Here is a 19,410-nt window from a genome sequence, read left to right as displayed (position 1 = left end):
ATTTTCCTCTAAAGAACTTTCTACACTTCAGTTTCCTAAAGAGATAAAATAGGAACCAGCTTGAGAATTTGTGTCTTCTTTGAGTAGTGTTCAGTGGATAATGCTATTTGTGGGTATAACAGGAACTCATTCCTTTCCTTTTCTTTTGTTTTACTTAAGGAAATGGAGACTGGAATATGTAGGTAGGAACCGGTAATTAAATTAGGTGCCCAGTTTTTCATTCTTATTTTGTGAAGCATTGTTTGCCTATGACTGCGGTCCATGTTCTGAGTTACCTTAAACATTATTTTTTAAATTCTGAAAAGTCCCTAAAGTTTCCCAAGAAATGGAATTTCCAATCCTACTTTTTAAATTTTCAAAACAAGTTCAGGCACCTGCAGAGACATAACTATAATGCATAGCTCATGACCACCAAGACCAAATGGCTGTTTAGAATCTTACAGTTCTGAATTCCTCAATTTCTTTTGAATTATCCAGGGACCTGCTCAAGTCATTCCCATGCATCCATCTTCAGTCTAAGAAACAACAACCAAAATGTCCTGACGGGGATGACCATGCCAATGAGTTCTCCAAAAAACGAGGCCACTGGATGTCACAGCAGCTTCTTCAAAGGTCAGATAAATTATAGAGAGGGATTTCAAAGCATTTTATATTAAGGCAAGGGGCTGCAGAAATATTCAGGAGGAGCTGGCTTTTCCCTTGTAGGCAAAGGAGTTTTCTCTTCTACTCTGTTTTTTGATAAATCCTTTTTCTTATTCTTTTTCAACCTTCATATTTTATCCTCCACCCTCCGTCCTCTAGAATATCATCCTACAGGCAGTGTCAGGGGGAAAAATGACTCTGGACCTGACCCTGTAAAAGGCAAAGTTCTGAGAAGTACAAGATGACAGGGCTGGAGCTCCCTCTAGAGCCCATCCTGCTGACAATGGAGGGGTCTTCAGCGAAGTGAACTGGGGCTGGTGGATCCTGACCCATTTCCCCATCCTAGCTCATCTTACTGGAAAGCCCTTCCAAAGACTGAGAGGTCTGGAAGAGCAGAACTATTCACCATGGACTTCAAGACTGCTCAGTGATGCTCACTGGCATCTCCAAAAACAATCTGGTCGAACAAGCTTATTTAGTAAGTTCTCTTGTCAAAATCAGCTCTAAATAGTCACCACAAAAGGAATTTGGATGAATATGTAAAGCAGAGAATGTTCCTTTGCTGATTGTTTAATCCAGTAGTTTGTATCATAGTCATAGATGTAGTCACAGCAAACTTGATAGTCTGATTTTATAATAAACTGATGACTTTAAAACCAATGACTTTGAAACATTTATAAGAAGCAATGTTGTTGCTGCTTTTTAACTTTCTTTAGAAAAGCTAAAGAAATACAAGGACTTAACATGTTAATGAAAACAGAACGACGTAATCTTCATTTGAGCATAAATCTGAAAATTTTAAATCACTACCTTCTTTGCTTAGGAAAACAATAAAGATTCACAGATAAGGGATTGAGAAACCTAATTTTCAATGTATTATAGTTACATTTTGAATAGCAGAGGAAAATGCTATTTCTAATTTGTTCCTGATGTTATTAGAGATGGAGAATATTCAATTTTGCTTTCAATAACTGTGAAGAGGAAATAATTTGGGTAACAGCTGATAATATTTCTCTATCATTTGGAGGAACTTAGTAAGAATGACTAAATGTTCAGGTCTTAACACAATTAAAAAACTGTCTTGCCATGCATTCCTCAAAACATGGCTTCCTTTTTTTAAGTTTGTTTAGTTGCAGTTATCAAACAGTTCAAAATGATCTCCAAAATACATTCCTATTATTTTGAGTCATTACTCCAGACAAATAAAATGGAAGAGTTAGTCCTGTTAACACAAAATTAAACTCTTAACTGAACCTGTTGTTTTGTTAGTAATGCATACAATTCAAGGATCACAATAGCATTTTTATAACACCGTGCAGTTTACTAAAAATGCTCGTAACCATTTTCTTAATCTCAAAACAAAGTAGATCCAGCATACACAAATTGTGCTACTCAATTGCCTTCATTAGGTAGTATATTGTAAGTTCAATTTTTTCTGTTTACTAAATTTTGTAAACACTAACCATGCCTCTGGCCCTGATCTCTTTAGTAGTAGTAGTAGTAGTAGTAGTAGTAGTAGTAGTAGTAGTAGTAGTAACAGTAATCATAGCTAACATTTTTTGAGTGCTTACTATATTCTAGGTACAATTTTAAGTGTTTCATGTGCATTAATTCAATAATCCTAGGGATAAAGGAAAGAGATTTTATTTAAAGTTTCATTAGACTGAGAAAATTTAACTTTAGATGCCTACTTGTCTTTCTAGTTTTTCTTTATTTTCTTTCTGCTTTAATTTCACTCTATCCTTGATGGTTTGCCTAACATTTACTTTCTTGGTAAATACACAGCAACATTTGGTTAGCAGATGTTATTTTTTAAATGTCTATAACTTGCAATCTCCTTTTTTAAAAATCTGGAATAGAATTGTATAAGCCTTAAAAAAATTAAGTCAAGAAAATGAAAAGTCAAAAATAGGTAGATGACTTACCCAAAGTCATCCAGCCAATAAGATGACAGGTCAAGATGCAAATATTGACCACACACTAGCTTCCCTTCCTCACCCTGATCCCCTCAGAAACTGCTCAAGTCTATTATTACCTTCTCTGGAACTGTGTCTATGCCTTAGCAACTCTGTCCATCTTCACCACCACCATCAATAAGTAAATCTATTAAGAACATCTCTGCATTTAATTTAGGGCAAAACTGGATGACATAGAGCCAATAATGTGGATGCTGCTCTAGTCCTGTAGGAATTCACAGTCTAAGACTAATGGCAATAATCTCAGAGGTGTAACCAAGGGGGCATTAGGGGAAAAGAACCATTGCAGACTCTAGGTTAGAGAAATGAAAAGGATGGTATGAAGGCTGGCTCATCACACATAAGTATGCTTGAAGAGGAAATTCTGGTAAATACATAATTATTTCCCCTGTAAAGAGCAGCTCCTTCCTTGCATGGTGATACAGAATGGTGAAAATGCATATTGAAGACTTACACTAAACAAATGGACGTTACATTGGGTGGCAAAAGAAAGTGGTAGAATGGAACTGCAGTGGGAATCAGATGCGTGTTGATCTCAATTTTTCCAAGGTATTCTTTTGGCAAGACTCTGAATTTCTCTCAGACTTAGTGGAAACATGCTGTAGGCCAGGGAAAGAGTCTGATTTTGGCTCAAACCACTTATTGTCTCTATGACCTTGAACAAGTTCTTTTGAGTAATTTTTTAAGCCTCAATTTCTTCATCTGCAAAATGGGTATAATAATACAAACCTTGTAGGATTGTTGTGAGGGTTAAACTAAAGGTTTTTGCAAGTGGTAGTTGCTCAATAGTTAGTATTTACCATTATTTCTTTTCTTCTTCTTCTTCTTTTTTTTTTTTTTAAGATGCAGTTTTGCTCTTGTTGCCCAGGGTGAAGTGCAATGGCAACATCTTGTCTCACTGCAACCTCCACCTCCTGGATTCAAGCAATTCTCCTACCTCAGCCTCCCGAGTAGCTGGGATTACAGGCACCTGCCATCACGCCTGACTAATTTTTGTATTTTTAGTAGAGACAGGTTTCACCATGTTGGTCAGGCTGGTCTTGAACACCTGACCTCAGGCGATCCACCCACCTTGGCCTCCCAAAGTGCTGAGATTACAAGTGTGAGCCACCACGCCCGGCCATTATTATTTCTTAATCAAGAAAATGAGAAGATTATGTTAAATGATTTTTAATATCAGTCCAACATTCAAAAGCCTATGAGTCTATATCTACTTGATAAGGTTAAATAATTTTGTTAAATGGTTTTTAAGCCATATTGTTTCTCAGAGGTGGGCCATGTCATTTTTTATAGCACAAAGGGTCAATCAAATCACATCTGGATTTTGATTAAAAATAAGTCTAACTTTCAATCAACCCACAATTTAATTGGGGATACATTAGCAATAAAAGTCATAAATGGAGGTGAGAAAATAAAACCAAAGGAAAAAAGTCTCAAATTGCTTAAGTATGTTTTATCTAATCTAGCTTCTAATACAAAATTAGCTATGAATAACTTGTATAAATCTTCCACAATTTTCCAAAGAAGAGATGATTATTTTCCTAAATTCACACTAAATCATCTTTTCTCTGGAATAGTATTGTTCAAACATTGTGACTACAGCCTACAGTAAGTAATACATTTTACGTCGCAACCTAGTCCACACACGTGTGTAAATATGTAAATGTTTTTAGAAAATAAAAGTTTCATAAGACCCTTTTTATATGCCTTGCATTAGTATTTTCTACTCTGTTTTAATCCAAGTTCTAATGTTGATTATCTACGAACTGATACTATGACCATTAAAAGGTCATCAACCATGGTTTTTAAAACACTACAATAGAGCATTCCTTTCTCTATGAAGGTTTTTATAACATGTCAAGTGGTCAGTACTATGTTTTGTCCAGTCAACTGGTTAAAATGTAGATATTCAGTTAACTCACATTTGGCATCACACAGCTCCACAATATCGCTGGCTATTAATCATTTGAATTTTGGATGAATTCAATTAGTCTAGTTTGTAATTATACATGTTCTTAAAATGTTCTGTAAATGTATTTACCCAAATGTTCACTGTAAGTACTCTTTCCCCATTAAAGGCATTATACTACAGAAATCAATTTAAACTCACAATTTATAACTAGGTTTTCAAAGAGAAACTATAGAAATGCTTTTCATCAAATTTTACAATGGCCTATTCTTTCTTACATTGCCTTATTTTAACCTTTCTCCTTATTTCCACCTGCCATACATCTAGTATCTCTCCCTTTAAATAGCTTGATTTTAGAGTCTATTATAATTCCTTGATTGGGGGTAAAGCCATAATTTTTCTTTCTTAAAAACTGGAATTTGCACACAGCTCTGCACCATATGACATATTCTAGCTCTCTGCTTGTCCTGTGCCAATACATTTTTAAGCCATTTATTGTATCAAATTCAATAGGCATTTGATGTTACAAAATTCCACAGGTTTTCCAACCTTGAATTTCATTGCCTCTTTACTATTCACACTTCATTTACTTTTGGTGTCACTATCCCTGCCATTCTTCACAGCTGGATTGTTTGGCTGTTTTTTTTGTTGTTGTTGTTGTTTGTTTGTTTAATACTAAGCCTTCTGTAAGTTATAATACACATTTCCCATTTTGATTTTGCAGCACCTCACTCTTGATCTTCACTGAAACCAACTAAGGGCCATGCAGAAAACATTCCCTCCAGACTATTTCCAGAAGGAGTCTACAAACACTTAAATAAATGGGTCTGTGATGCATTCTGTATGAAAGCTAAAGTTGAATCCCCTTCAAAATCCTATCTGCCATTGTTCTCTAACAGGGAAAGAATGTGGAAAACTCCCTTGATTAGTTAGGTTGTGCATGTCTGCTTCTGAGTTAGGGCCTCTTTTCAGATCTACAACTATTTTTCATTTATCTCATTATTTTTCACTGCCCTTCTACTTAAGCCCTTTCATTGATAAGTCATAATCTTAAAATTTCATGCAATTAGAAGATCAACTTCACTCAGACAATCATTTAGGATCTTTCTTCCTGTTGAGCACACATAGCAGCCCCTACTCTGCTGCAGCCCTTGGTTTCATTAGGGTGGGGAAGATATCAGAACTCAAGTATGGCAATTCTGTGCCAGCTACTCTATTTCCAAAAGGTTTGCTTTCTTCTTTCATTCTACCCAATAGTAGTCAGATATGGTTCATGTCTATATTGGTGGAAAAAGTATTTATCTTCCCCTTGCAAACCACTTATTTTTCTGGGGTTTTTTTTCCCGAAAAAGGTGAGATATGCACTCAAGATTATAGTTAGGACAATTTAAACTATGAATAGTACCAGGATCTTGTGCAGTGGGAGTATCATAGAACTGTCGCCATAATTTGAGCACTTATGTCTTTAATTATGATATTAGTTATGTAAACATTTAGGATGCTGAGGGAGATTATTTCTGTTTTTCAAATGCCTCAGTGACTCTTTATAACAGCATTATGTTTAAGTCATCAAATAACTTATCTACTATTTGCTATATGAAGCAGCCTCTCGCTCTCCATCATTATTACTATCTTCTTTTTATTATTAAGAATAAAGGTCGGCTGGGTACAGTAGCTCACGCCTGTAATCCCAGCACTCTGGAAGGCCAAGGCGGGCAGATCACGAGGTCAGGAGATCGAGACCGTCCTGGCTAAAATGGTGAAACCCCATCTCTACTAAAAATATAAAAAAATTAGCTGGGCATGGTGGTGGGCACCTATAGTCCCAGCTACTCGGGAGGCTGAGGCAGGAGAATGGTGTGAACCTGGGAGGTGGAGGTTGCAGTGAGCTAAGATTGCGCCACCGCACTCCAGCCTGGGTGACAGAGCGAGACTTTGTCTCAAAAAAAAAAAAAAAAAAGAATAAAGGTCAGCTCCTTGATCTTTCCTCATATCAAATAAAAATTCCAGTTGGCTTATTACGATAAGGAAAATTCACATTAATTAAAGTTGGTGCTGACTCCTAAAGTTCAAATATATTATGGAAATTACACTTTAAAACTAGCCCAGTTATCATTAGATCAAGCCCTCAAAGTAGAATTCTCCTAGAGTGTCATTTGCTTTGTGCCAATGTGATCCAAAATTCTCTCTACTCCTCTCCCCATAGTTTATCTCCTGATACCACACACAGAAGTGCACTGAGCCACATACTGGAACTCTAGCACTCTAGCTATATGCTTTTCTGTTCTTTCTTTCTTTATTTTTTTCATTTTACTCCCTTTGAAAGATTTCTGAGGTATGTACCTACAGTGCAATATACTAGCCTAGCCATCTGGATTCTTTTTCCTGGGTGGTAGCAACATGCCAAACAAAAATTACCAAATAGGTGTTTTCATATTAAGCCTCTGATAGCACATTCTGGTTAGACTTTTACTATAGTATTTACTTACAGAAGTATAGAAGTAATTTATTACATTTTTACAGTGGAAAAGTTGTTAAATGTGCAGCCTTGCACCAAGAAAAAATTCCTAACAATATATTGTATGGGTTATATGGGACCGGTTATTTTTCACAGATGTTTGCTTAAAATCTCACTTTTATAAAAACTGTTTGTTTTGACATCACATTAATATATTTTAATATATGTGACATCTCTTCAATTGCCACATTTCTTGTCACATTACATATAAGGGAAATGTTTCTAAATTATTCCACATCACTTTCTTGTAAGTTTGTCTCAGCAAATAAAAAATTCTTTTTTTATTTTTGTTGTTAGAAAACAAAAACTGCCCCCTCCAGCAGTATGCATCCTTTCCTCTACATGTGGGAGAAGATTTGAAATGCTCTGGTAGAGGAAAAGCCTCTCTTTAGGGTCACTCCATGGCACTGAACTTAGGATGCATAAGCAGCACTTTGGAGCAAGAACTCACTTTCTCATACTGCTCAGCACCAGCCAAATGGTAAGGACAGAAGATTGTCCTGAACACTTGAGTCTACACCTGAGTACATCCCGGTTTTGTCCCCTCTTCCAAGCACCCCATCAGAGCTCAGCACATTCAGAATCACTCTATCAGAGAGGGCTTGGCCGGCTCCATGGGAGTCCAAGAGCACATCTGCACTGATGCCAAGTAAGAAGTGGGAAAGCCTGGAAAATATGTCTTTTCCTGTCTTTATTGCTCCTGAAGGTACATAAGGAAATCTAACCTAGAACAATTCCCTGCTCTTTATGAAAGAAAACCCAATCTCTTCATTTTTACATAAAGCCTCCATTTTGGATGACGTGGGGATTTTTAATGAGAAAATAAATGGTAAGGGAAAATTTGCTGAAGCCTGAGATACGATTATGTCCCAATGCTGTAATAAAGATCATTACCTACACATCAGAAAGCCTCTGTTTGGCAAATAGCTCATCACAAATTAGGGTGTCAAGTCACAACCATTGTCATCAAAGAACAAGGAATAGTTCTTTCAGTGTGGTCACTACTAGTGATGCCACACACCACTGAGAAATGAGTATCATGACTTTCAAAGTACACAGCATTCACTTCTCACCACAACATATGGGAAATTTATTTTATTTTATTACTTTTTGAGATGGAGTCTCACTCTGCTGCCCAGTCTGGAGTGCAGTGGCATGATCTCAGCTCAATGTAACCTCCGCCTCCCGGGTTCAAGTGATTCGCCTGCCTCAGCCTTCTGAGTAGCTGGGATCACAGGTGTACGCCTCCGTGCCTGGCTAGTTTTTGTATTTTTAGTAGAGACAAGGTTTCACCATGTTGGCCAGGCTAGTCTCGAACTCCTGACCTCAGGTGATCTGCCCACCTTGGCCTCCCAAAGTGCTGGGATTACAGGTGTGAGCCACTGTACCCAGCCCAACATATGGGACATTTAAAGTCCTTTTTCCTTTCATTCTTCACCTAATTATTCATTCTTTTTTAATTAATTAACTCAACAAAAATTTGTTGAATAGCTACTATGTGCACATACTACTATATGCCAGGATATAGTAATAATAGCAAGACAACAACAGCAACCATACCCAACACTCATAGAGAGTCTGCTTACTATAAACCAGACACCAAGTATATACATTAGCTCATTTAGTCTTTCCAACAGTCTCCTGACAGGTACAATTATACGCATATTTGCAGATGAGCAACTAAAGCATAGAAAGATTAATTCCCCAGGTCACACAGTCCATAAGTGCCACAGCCAGGCTTCAAACTTACATCTTTTAACTCCAGTTTCCATGCTTTTGACCTCTATGCTGTATAAAGAAAAACAGGCAAGGCCTTATGGAACTTTCAGTGTAGTGGAGAAGACAGAAATTAAATAAACATGGAAATGTGTTGTAATTTCAAATGCTAATGAGATCTATAAGAAAACAGGAGGGTGCCACAAGATAGGATGGTATAACATTTCAAAGGCTCTTCTTGCAGGCTAAGAAATACAGTGATTACCTTGGGTGATTCTCATCTCACCTAAACGACAAAGTTATAAAATTTAAGAAAGCAAGCGGGGTAAAAAGAATTTGGCAGAACTACATCTGGGAGGCTAGGGGTAACAGACTAAACAATTCACCCCTTACCCCTTGCCATAGCCAGGCTTTGCCATAAAGCCTTGCCATCTTGGTGGCCCTTCTTGCTGGTACACTCAGCATGATACGATGAGGAATCAGGGGAATACAACCCATTCTGTCCCCATCTCTCCTTAATAAGAAAATCCAGTCTGGATCAGGTGTCCCATCTCCACAGATGAAAGCGAGTATCTTCCCTCATCTGCTGCCTTTGACCAAGAAATGCATGACCGATGTCTACAAAACCTTAAATTCCACCTGAATACTTCAGCTTATAAAAAAGAAAAAGAAAACAAAAGATTTATTTTGCCTAATATGGTGAACACATGGGCTTCTGGAAACAATTCAAGGTATGGCTTATAGTCACTAGAACAAACAAAACGTGGTTTATAAAATGTGGTTATTAGTAGACTCAGAAACCAATGGAAACAAATGACTTAAAGAGAACAAGAACATAGAAGCAGAAAATCAGGTTCCCAGGGGAAGAAAATTCCCTTTCCATCCTGATTTTTTAAAAATCTGGACTTTATGACCCTGCTTGACCAATTATAAATCTACTCCTTTCCTTTTAGTGTCAGAGAAATTACACAGAAAGAAAAGCCTCTTTTTTTTCCTTCTGAAGAAATTGCCTTTCTACAGATTTAGGAAAGTTTTATATCTCTTATTATCATTATTTATTTTATGTATTATTTTTATGTCTCCAGTTTTTACATAAGACATGGTCTGTACATACAGGATTACATCCAAAGACAGTATGATATATTAACTCCTAATTCTGTGCTTCCCAGTTTCACGCTACTGTGTTTGATAAAGACTTAGAGTGAGGAAGGAGAGGGTAAGTGTTAATAACAGCACGATAATTAAATGTGCTTCACACGCCTAGATGAATGAGCAACATCATTTTCAGGTCCAATAAATAAATTAATTTTTCTGGTTCATCGTTCAGAATCATAAAAATAATAATTTTTTATATTGTAATATCATAAGAAGTCTCCTGTTTCATCATCTTAATGTATCACTTGAAATAGGATTCTGGCTAGGCGTGGTGGCTCACGCCTGTAATCCCAGCACTTTGGGAGGCCATGGCAGGTGGATTGCTTGATGTCAGGAGTTCGAGACCAGCTTGGCCAACATGGTGAAACCTTGTCTCTACTAAAAATACACAAAATTAGCCTTGTGTGGTGGCATATGCCTGTAGCCCTAGCTACTCAAGAGGCTGAAATAGGAGAATTGCTTGAACTCAGGAGGCAGAGGTTGCAGTGAGCCGAGATCGCACCAGCGCACTCCAGCCTGGGTGACAGAGCGAGACTCCATCTCAAAAAAAAAGAAAGAAAAAGAAATAGGATTTTATATTCTACCTGACTACATACAGGATGTTAGTATATTAAAAATGCTTAGATAACTAAATACACAAGTGAATAGTTTGATTTCCAATGAGGGATAAACAGTCTCTAATAAGCAAATAGTACATTAAGGTCTCATCTTTCATATTTAGCAAATTACACTTGAGATTAGCCTAGGTACAGGCAAACAATAGGCAGGAGAAGTCTACTTAACATTAAAAAGCAACAGTCTAAAGGCTAAACTTTTTTCTTTTTCTTTTTTTTTTTTTTTTTTTTTTTGAGATGGGGTCTCACTCTGTTTCCCAGGCTAGTGTGCAGTGGTGCAATCTCAGCTCACTGCAGCCTCCACCTCCCGAGCTCAAGAGATTCTCCTGCCTCAGCCTCCCAAATAGCTGGGATTACAGATGCCCACCACCATGCCTGGCTAATTTATGTATTTTTAGTAGAGATGGAGTTTCACCATGTTGGCCAGGCTGGTTTTGAACTCCTGACTTCAAATGATCCACCCACCTCAGCCTCCCAAAGTGCTGAAATTACAGGCATGAGCCACTGTGCCAGGCCTAGACTAAACTTTCAAAGTAACTTACAATAGATTATGTTAATTTTTTTGTTAGTATCATGAGACTTAATATTTTTTTTTAGAAAAACCTTGAAAACCATGTTAAATGTAACATTCTTTAGAAATATCTTCTATATGTTATTCCTTAAAAATCTGTGAATGAGTGACAGATTCTTATTTGACCTGTCATCAGAATCCATTCTTCTTTTATTGATATACTTCACTAATGAACAAAATCATGTCCTATAGTTTACCTAGAAATAAAGTACCAAATAATTGCAAATAAAGGTTTTAAAAAGTATGTCACTTAAGGATCTGGACTTCTCCAAAATGAAGTAAATGTCCTTACATCTTTAGTACAAAAACTATCCCACATTTTACATGACATGGAAAACAGGATAAACATTGATGTCAAATGCCTGAGAACAACATTATATTTCACTACTCCAGGACAGACAATCTTTGTGTGCTCTATTCCAGAAAGAGAAAAGGAAAAAAAAAACCAAAATAAACCTTGTAATGGTTGCAGTTTGTATTAACTTCAAAGCTGGTATTTCTTTCTCAAAGATCATTTTCTTTCTGTCCTTTAAAAAAGCGGGGGGTTGGAGTATGAAACCTCATAACAATCAAACATTGAAGAGTGTGTTGTTGAGAAAGCACCTGCAAAGTATTTTCAGACCTTTGAAAAACGATGTAATTTGAATCACCTCTCTAAATAGGTCATTTAACTTAGAAAAATTAAAATTAGCTGTGCAGGGTCAATTTTTTTCTACAGCATCTGCATCTTGTGTGTCCTCTTCTCTTCAAAGTCAAACCAGAGCTAAGTGTCAAGAACAGCCATAATACGTGAATTTATTCCAAATCGTAGTTATTCTGCTTGAAATGGCCATAAATGTTAACATTATATATAAAAACATAGAGTGAGGGGGTGCTACAAAAAGTTGGGGATGGGGGTGCAGAAGGAGATGCAGAACTCACATTTCAGGGCGATAATGGTATGTGTAAAGCAGGGAGTCTCCACTGGTGCTTATTTCTTGCTTTTCACATACACACTTTTACAATATATGGCAAATCAAAATCAGGCGAGACAAAACACAAAATAAGTACTTCCACACAAGTGTAGTCTCCTACAAGCTTCATCTTTCGTTATCGAACTAACAGTATAGGATTATGAACCTTAACGCTATTGTCCAGCACCTTGAAGTATTTACTCATCCTACAACACTCTGGTAAACTCAGGGATTGAATCCCTGCTCCCCAAAAAGCCTTCCCAGGAATACAATAAACGACAAAATCTTGAAACATCTTAAAAATGAGAACAATAAAATAAAATGCAAATGAGAAGTTTAGCTGCCTAAGATATTCAGTGTTCTTCTACAACCAGACCATCCATAAAATCAAAAGGATCTCAACAATGTTGGAACAGAAAGTTGTCAGGACCATTGGACCCTTTACTTTAGAAGGGAGGGCATCCAAGGTGGCTGGCAGAGAGGCAATCGGCATCAGGGGAAGTACAGTAAGGAGTCAATTTTGTTTCAGGACTCTTCAAAGTCACCAGGAAATGTACCCCATTCTTTCTGGGTTAAAAGTAACTTTGATGCACAGTAAAAAAGTACTTTCATAGCTTCCAGCTGGCAACAATATCATCCACAGGCAAAGAGTGAGCGGAGATACTAATGAAACAGATTCTCCTCTCTGCCCACTTCCCCAAAGCCACTTTCCAAAAATGAGATTTTGAGGAATCTTGATTTACTAAAGACTTCTCTCTGTTTAAAGATGAAATGGAAGGATCTTTGCACGGACAAGGAGGCAAACTGAAGACTTGACATTGAGGAACTGCTAAAGAATGTTCTAAGCTACATTTTTCTTACAAGGGGGAAACGCCAAACAGAAACATCTCTTCACCTCCAGATGGAGGAGAAAACATATATAACTGCCCGGGACTGAGAGAAGCAGTATCACTCCAGCCACCGCCCCTCGCCCCCATTCCCAGGATCAATGACAGAAATAGTCCCAGCAGCAAGGGGCAGGGCAGGCTGGCTGCTCCTTCCACTACGACCTCTCCAAATTCGCTTTTCACTTCGCCCTGTTAGTCCCTCCTTAGTCCCTCAGCACGGACCCCCAGCCTCATCTCTCTAAGCGGCCACTTCTCCGCCCCCCAACCATAGTTCTGAGCGGACTCGGCCCCACAACCGCCCTGTCTCCGGCGCGTCCCTCTGGGTGGCGTCCCCCACACTTGGGAGGCTCACAAAAGCCCCGGGACGAGGCGCCAGCGCCGGGGCTGGGGAACCCCGGGGGTTCCGGCCTCGCTGGGCTCCCGCCCCCCCTCCGCCCCCCCCCGCAAACCTCGACGCCTGAGCGGATTAGGCGGCTGGGCTCGCAGCGGCGCTCACAGCCCCCGTCCCTCCCACTCTGGCCCCTCCCCGGTTCGGGCGCCCAGGGGTCCTCCGCCTCCGCGGAGGTGAGCGCGCACTCACCAGAGGTGAGCTGCATCCAGGCACATATCTTGTACACAGTGGCCGTGTTGCAGAAGAAGAAGAGGGTAAAGCAAACGATGCAGGCAATGATGAGCATCATGGAGAGGCCGATAAAGAAGGAGGCGGCTTTGAAGGCGCCCGAGGGCAGCGTGGAGAAGTCCGTGAAGCTGCCCCTGCAGGTCAGCTCCCTGGAGAAGCCGTTGCCGATGCAGTAGTGGAAGAGCCCGAAATAGCCGGCTTGCGGGGTGTCCACGCCGTCGCCTATCCAGTAGGGCTGGATGAAGCACACCACGTTGACGATGGCAAAGCAGATGGTGAAGATGGCCCACAGCACGCCGATGGCCCGCGAGTTCCGCACATAGTTGGTGTGGTACAGCTTGGCAGCCTCCTGAGCCGGGAGCATCGCGGCGGCGGCGGCAGCGGCGGCGGCTCCGGGCATTCTCCCCCTCCTCCTCCTCCTGGTCCTCCGCCTCCCCCCGCCTCTCCGCGCGCAGGAGACACACTCACGGAGCCTCGCGCGCTGCAACTCCCCTGCCTCCGCCTCAGCCCAGCAGCACCAGTTTCAGAGTCTGCATTCTCGCTCCCGGAAGGAGGGCGGGGGAGCGCGGAGCACCCCTCCGGCTCGCCTGGCACAGCCTCCCGGCTCCCCTCCCTTCCTCCCTCCTGGCCCGGGCTCCGGCCCTCCTCACCACTCTCCACCCCTGTTCCCGCCGCCGCCGCTGCAGCTGCTGCAGCTGAAGGCGGCAAATCCCTCGTGGAGCACCGCGGCGCGCAAGCCTGGGGCGTCCCCCACTCCGCTTCCCGCCTCCCTCCCCGCTGCCAGTGCCCAGGGGCGCAGAGGACCGCGGCGACCCCGGAACGCCCATCAAGGGGTGGACACGAGCCAGAGAAGCGGGCCTGGATTAGGAGGGCGAGGGTAGTCTAAGAAGGTGGCAGGAGCACCCATAGGGATCCTAGAGGCAACCCCAGGATCCTGGTGGGTGTGAGGGGCCGGGCTCGAGAGGCTGATTCAGGGAGCATTTCATCACCGCACAGCAACGTGCTTCGACCTCTGCATCTTTGCAGAGGCACGAGGGGCAGCGCGGCAGATGCAGGCAAGAAACGCCAAGGGGGAGGAGGCGTACAGCCCCCAAGAGTCTTTCTTGTTACCACAGAACTGCCCCTGGCTAACTCCTCGATTGCCTTCAGGTCGACAGGTGGAGACAGAAGTTGCGCAGGAGACTGGCAGACAATAATGTAAAAGACAAACCTCAAGGGTGGTCTCACATCAAGCACAGCTGAGCTTGCGTCCTCTTTGCGTTTTTCCCCCAGGCAGCCAGCTGAACTGTAGCTAATGGATGCCCCATACTTTCCTTTAAGTCGTTTCCCCGATAAATCCTTCCATAGATTGGGCCTGTGTGTGCTTGGAAGGGACTGTGTCACAGAATTTTATAGTTTGTTTGAAAACAGGGTAGTTCTGCCAGTGTTACACTTACTATGCAAATATTGACAGCTACTCTGCGCCCAGGCGCTGAGCTGGGTGGTAAGGGTACAAAAAGATGCAGCAGATGGTTCGTTGTCCGGGAACTTCCATCTCCCCCTACAACCCAAAGCTAACCAGAGAGCTGTTTTCAGGCTAATTTATCGCCGAATTACCCATATAGAATTCCTTTTTCGCATGGCATTGCTGTTGTACACCTCACTTCGTGCTGTTTCCTTAGCTTATATTTTCCCTTTTAACAGTCTTTCTATTGCTCTTTTAACAGTTTCTACTTTTCAAACTGCATTTCCCTATTTCCGTTGGTTATTTTTTGTTTGTTTGTTTCCTTCTGATTCTAATATAAAGAAACATGTAACTGCCTCCCACCCCCAGCCATGAAACCAGAATGCTTAATTGTAGGAGTGGATTTTGGTAAGAAATCATTTTCAACCATATGATCCCTGAATTTTCTGAGCATTTCTATCAGAGAGAATTCTGATAGAATTGGACCCTAAGTCTATACCTAATTGGCTATATCAATGGCTATTCCATGGAAGAAGAGTCATACCCTAAGTGATGAAAATTAACTATGCTCTTCATTTGATAGTCTAAAGATTTGAGATTCCATGAAGAGGGAGGGGGAGAAAGTGGAATAGGGGTGTGAGACACATAAGATAATGAAGGGGCTGCTGCTGAAACTGGGAAAGGATCTAAAAGCATGAGTTTCAGAATCTTCCATTCAGCTTTTTCTATAGGCATGTAATTCATGTATTACACTTCAAGGTCCATCAGACAGAGCTTTGAAAATCAAGAGAGAACAGAATTAAACAGTAGCATGAGACATGTAAGTTTAAGTGAGTAAGAATTTCTAGCAAGTGTGGTTATAGACTCTCAGAAGGTCTTCAAAATAAATATCAGAGGGATTTGGAGGAGGTGACAAAGATGACCTAAATATGGGCTAGCCCAATATAACACTTGCAAGTCTCTAAAAATACAGTTCATGATGATGCATCATGAGTGCATTGGTGGCAGTGGAGGGTCAGAATTTCTGTTAGGTTTCGTTTGTTTTAACTCTCCTGAAGTTGCTGGTAAATCAGAAGAATTTTAACATGGAAGGAGAAAAAGGAAAGGAGAATAATCAGATTTATGGGGCCATTTGGCAGGCCATGTGTCCCAGGGGCAGAGAGATAGCTTTACAGCAAGAACCGACAGTAATTTCTAGTAACTCTCTTAAGCCCTCAAATCCCCAAAACCTGGTTGTATGAAGTAGTCTCTCTTTAAAATAAATGCCTGAAAGAAATCTTACTGTTTCCATGAGGTGGTTGAGATGGGAGGTGGCTGAGAAGGGAAGGCTGAGAATCAAAAAGCCTGGTTTATACCTCAATGCTTGAATTGCCTTTATGGGACAAAGAAAAGACTGATGGGTGACTCAGATTCAAATGTGATTCAAAGAGCTTTTCTATTTGAGTCATGCCCAAGGACAGCCTTATTCTTATTCCAGGTTTGGAATCGCCTCTGGGTTCATGTTCAGAATCACCACACCAAGGAGCACACTCAGTGTCCACTCTTGTCAACAGCAACTAGGATCAGACCATTGTTGGTGTATTGCTGATCTAAAGTGCTCCCGGCCGGGCGAGGTGGCTCAAGCCTGTAATCCCAGCACTTTGGGAGGCCGAGACGGGCGGATCACGAAGTCAGGAGATAGAGACCATCCTGGCTAACACGGTAAAACCCCGTCTCTACTAAAAAATACAAAAAACTAGCCGGGCGAGGTGGCGGGCGCCTGTGGTCCCAGCTACTCCGGAGGGTGAGGCAGGAGAATGGCGTAAACCCGGGAGGCGGAGCTTGCAGTGAGCCGAGATCCGGCCACTGCACTCCAGCCTGGGCGACAGAGCCAGACTCAGTCTCAAAAAAAAAAAAAAAAAAAAAAAAAAGAAAGAAAAATAAATAAAATAAAATAAAGTGCTCCCATTCCCTCTGAGAATTTGAGTTGTTGCTTCTTGAAGTTAGGGTCAGTCAGGGATGAACTGGACTCTGCCAGTGACCTTTCTGCCTACCTTCACCCTTCTTGTACTACAGCAGATTTTCAGGGTGAAGCAGGATCTTTAAAGACTCTAGCAACTAGGGATGAGCTAAAATACCTGTGAACTCCTGGCTTGCTATCAATGAATGCAAGATGTTCTTCTACCCTTTCCCAAACCCCTTTGTCACCCACCCCCCAACCTTGTCCTTAGTAACCAGGAATCCCAGAGGTAAGACTATTTTTACCCTTAATCTAAAACTTTTGGCTTGCACCCTGTAGACTTTAGGAGTTGTGACAGCTAAGCATCTGGGCAACTTATTGCACCTCGTTAAATCTGATGTGACCAGGAAAGCTGTTTTGGGGAGGAGGAAATAATAAAACTAGCCTGATTCATGCTAAGAAGTTGCTATTGATAGAAAAGTATTTTGAAACTATAACATGATTCATATGTGCTAAATAACTAGTAGAAGCCAGTGTCATCGACAGCATCGAATTAGAAACACTGAACACGCAAATCTCAAACTTCACTGTTAAGATGTTTTTCTGTGACTGCCGCAAAGGGTCAGTAGTGAGACCCACAACCTCACTTTTTGCAAACTGTGTCTCAATGAATGTTAGGACTATACAAGAGAAAGCAACAAAAGAAGAATGGGGGCCATGTAACACTGCCAAAAAGATCCTGGGTAAGGTAAAGAGCTAAATATTTTGATCCCAAACTAATCTGAAAAGGTAAGGGAGAGTGTGAAAGCCTTAGAGGACAAGAGCCTTGGGATACAGACCTAGTACCATCTTTGTCTAACTACAAAAGCCCAAGGATCTTAGGGATCCATTTTCTCATCTCTAAAATTATGCTGAAGGAGAAAAAGGACATCAGATGTATCCTGAGCTGCCTTTCTGCAGTAGTTTTATTCTATTCTATGAATATTCTTCCAAGATAACTTTGAAAAATATATAAAAAGGGAGATACAACCCAGCACTTGGGGAAAAATTAGTTGAGACCTAAGGAATATATATCAGACTGTGGTGAAATAGACATTTTCTTTAAAATTGAAAACCCCTTCTGAAATCCCATCAGTATATTTTTTCAAGCAATGGCTGCTTAGAATTTTCAGAAGAGTCATTGCTATGACCTTGGATAATGGAGAAAGATGATTTCTAAAATCTGTTACTTAATCGATTTTTAGGGCTATTGCCAAGGTCAGTATCAGATTCTACTCCAGAATATAAAGATTTTAATAATGAAGCTCTTTTCACTCATCAAGGCTTTCCTCTGCTCCCCTTTAGTTTTCTTTTAGCGATTTTCAGAAACCAGGAACCACCTCTTAGATAATCAATCACTAAGTTAGCAGTGGCAATCAGATAGATTGAGTATTTCAACTCTCCCTGCAAACCAAGATCAAATTCATCATAGGACTCTGAATTCATTGCACCTTGGTCTGTGTAGAACTCCAAATAGGGAGGGAAATGGGAAATAGAAATGCCAGACTTTCTCCTTCTTTCCTTTTCTCCTCTATTTTGAATTGGATTATGTGTAAATTGCCCCTTTCTTTAAGTTTTTAAAAAAAAATTTTTCCAGAACTCAGTTAAAAGCATAAGTTGTTTTCTCATAAGGCTGACTATCTAAAAGAATATACTAAAAGAACTATCTTGCTATTAATCTGTTTAAGCCCTTGATAATTTTAGAATAATTCAGTCTAAAGATACGTAGTGACCTCTATTGAATAAAATACTATAGAAATATGACCATCACCTGAAGTATGGGTTTTAAAAGTCCGTCATAGTGATATGTTAAAATCTGAAGTTCAGTATGCAGGTCCTGTTATCTTTGAATCTAATACTAGTTGGTCTTCTTGATCTTTAAAAAAGAAAATTCTATCTGCTGTACCTTCTGAACATGCTTCATGAAGTTTCCCACGTGAGGTGCAGCTTGATTGAAAATAAACACCTACAATCTGAAACATCTACCCTTGTACCTTCAGTCTGGGGCCTGTATTTGAACCCACTACTTGGATTCTCTGCTAAAGGCATCCGTATCCATGCAGCTTGTTTCTCCTACTTGGCAATCACTTGCATCTCTCAAACCTCAAGTTCAGCCTTTTTGAGACAATCCCCAAGCCATATATTCTATGTTTTAAGTCTTATAATTCCAAATGCATTTCTTTTACTGCCATAGTAACACAAAAATATTAATCTTGAAAATTCAGTACTTTCATTGTAGAGGCACATTTTTATATCTTATTAGTCAGCTCTTGCTGCAGAAGCAACCCAAACTTTCAGTGGCTTATAACCACAATCATTTGCTTCCTACCCACAGCACATAATGAGTTGTTGGTTGGCTGTGCTCCTGCTCTAGCAAGTGGACCTGACTGCAGATCTATCTTCTCATCATGGGGTTCCAGTTGAAAGA

The 19,410-nt window shown here is 40.5% G+C and overlaps 1 protein-coding gene across 5 annotated transcripts in view; it reads right to left on the bottom strand.

The window, feature by feature from the left end:
• LHFPL3 (LHFPL tetraspan subfamily member 3) overlaps positions 1-14,253 on the bottom strand; it is a 572,025-nt gene extending 557,772 nt beyond the window's left edge. For all 5 annotated transcript variants that reach the window (XM_005550441.4, XM_045388635.2, XM_065542422.1 and 2 more), the window contains exon 1: positions 13,522-14,253. In XM_005550441.4, coding sequence (XP_005550498.1) covers positions 13,522-13,960 — 439 coding nt within the window. In that variant the 5' untranslated portion in view covers positions 13,961-14,253. The remainder of the gene's footprint in view (positions 1-13,521) is intronic.
• Positions 14,254-19,410: the final 5,157 nt, after the last annotated feature.

The sequence above is a fragment of the Macaca fascicularis genome, chromosome 3, assembly GCF_037993035.2.
Source record: "Macaca fascicularis isolate 582-1 chromosome 3, T2T-MFA8v1.1".
Taxonomy (NCBI): domain Eukaryota; kingdom Metazoa; phylum Chordata; class Mammalia; order Primates; family Cercopithecidae; genus Macaca; species Macaca fascicularis.
This window is presented reverse-complemented; position numbering and strand designations above follow the sequence as displayed.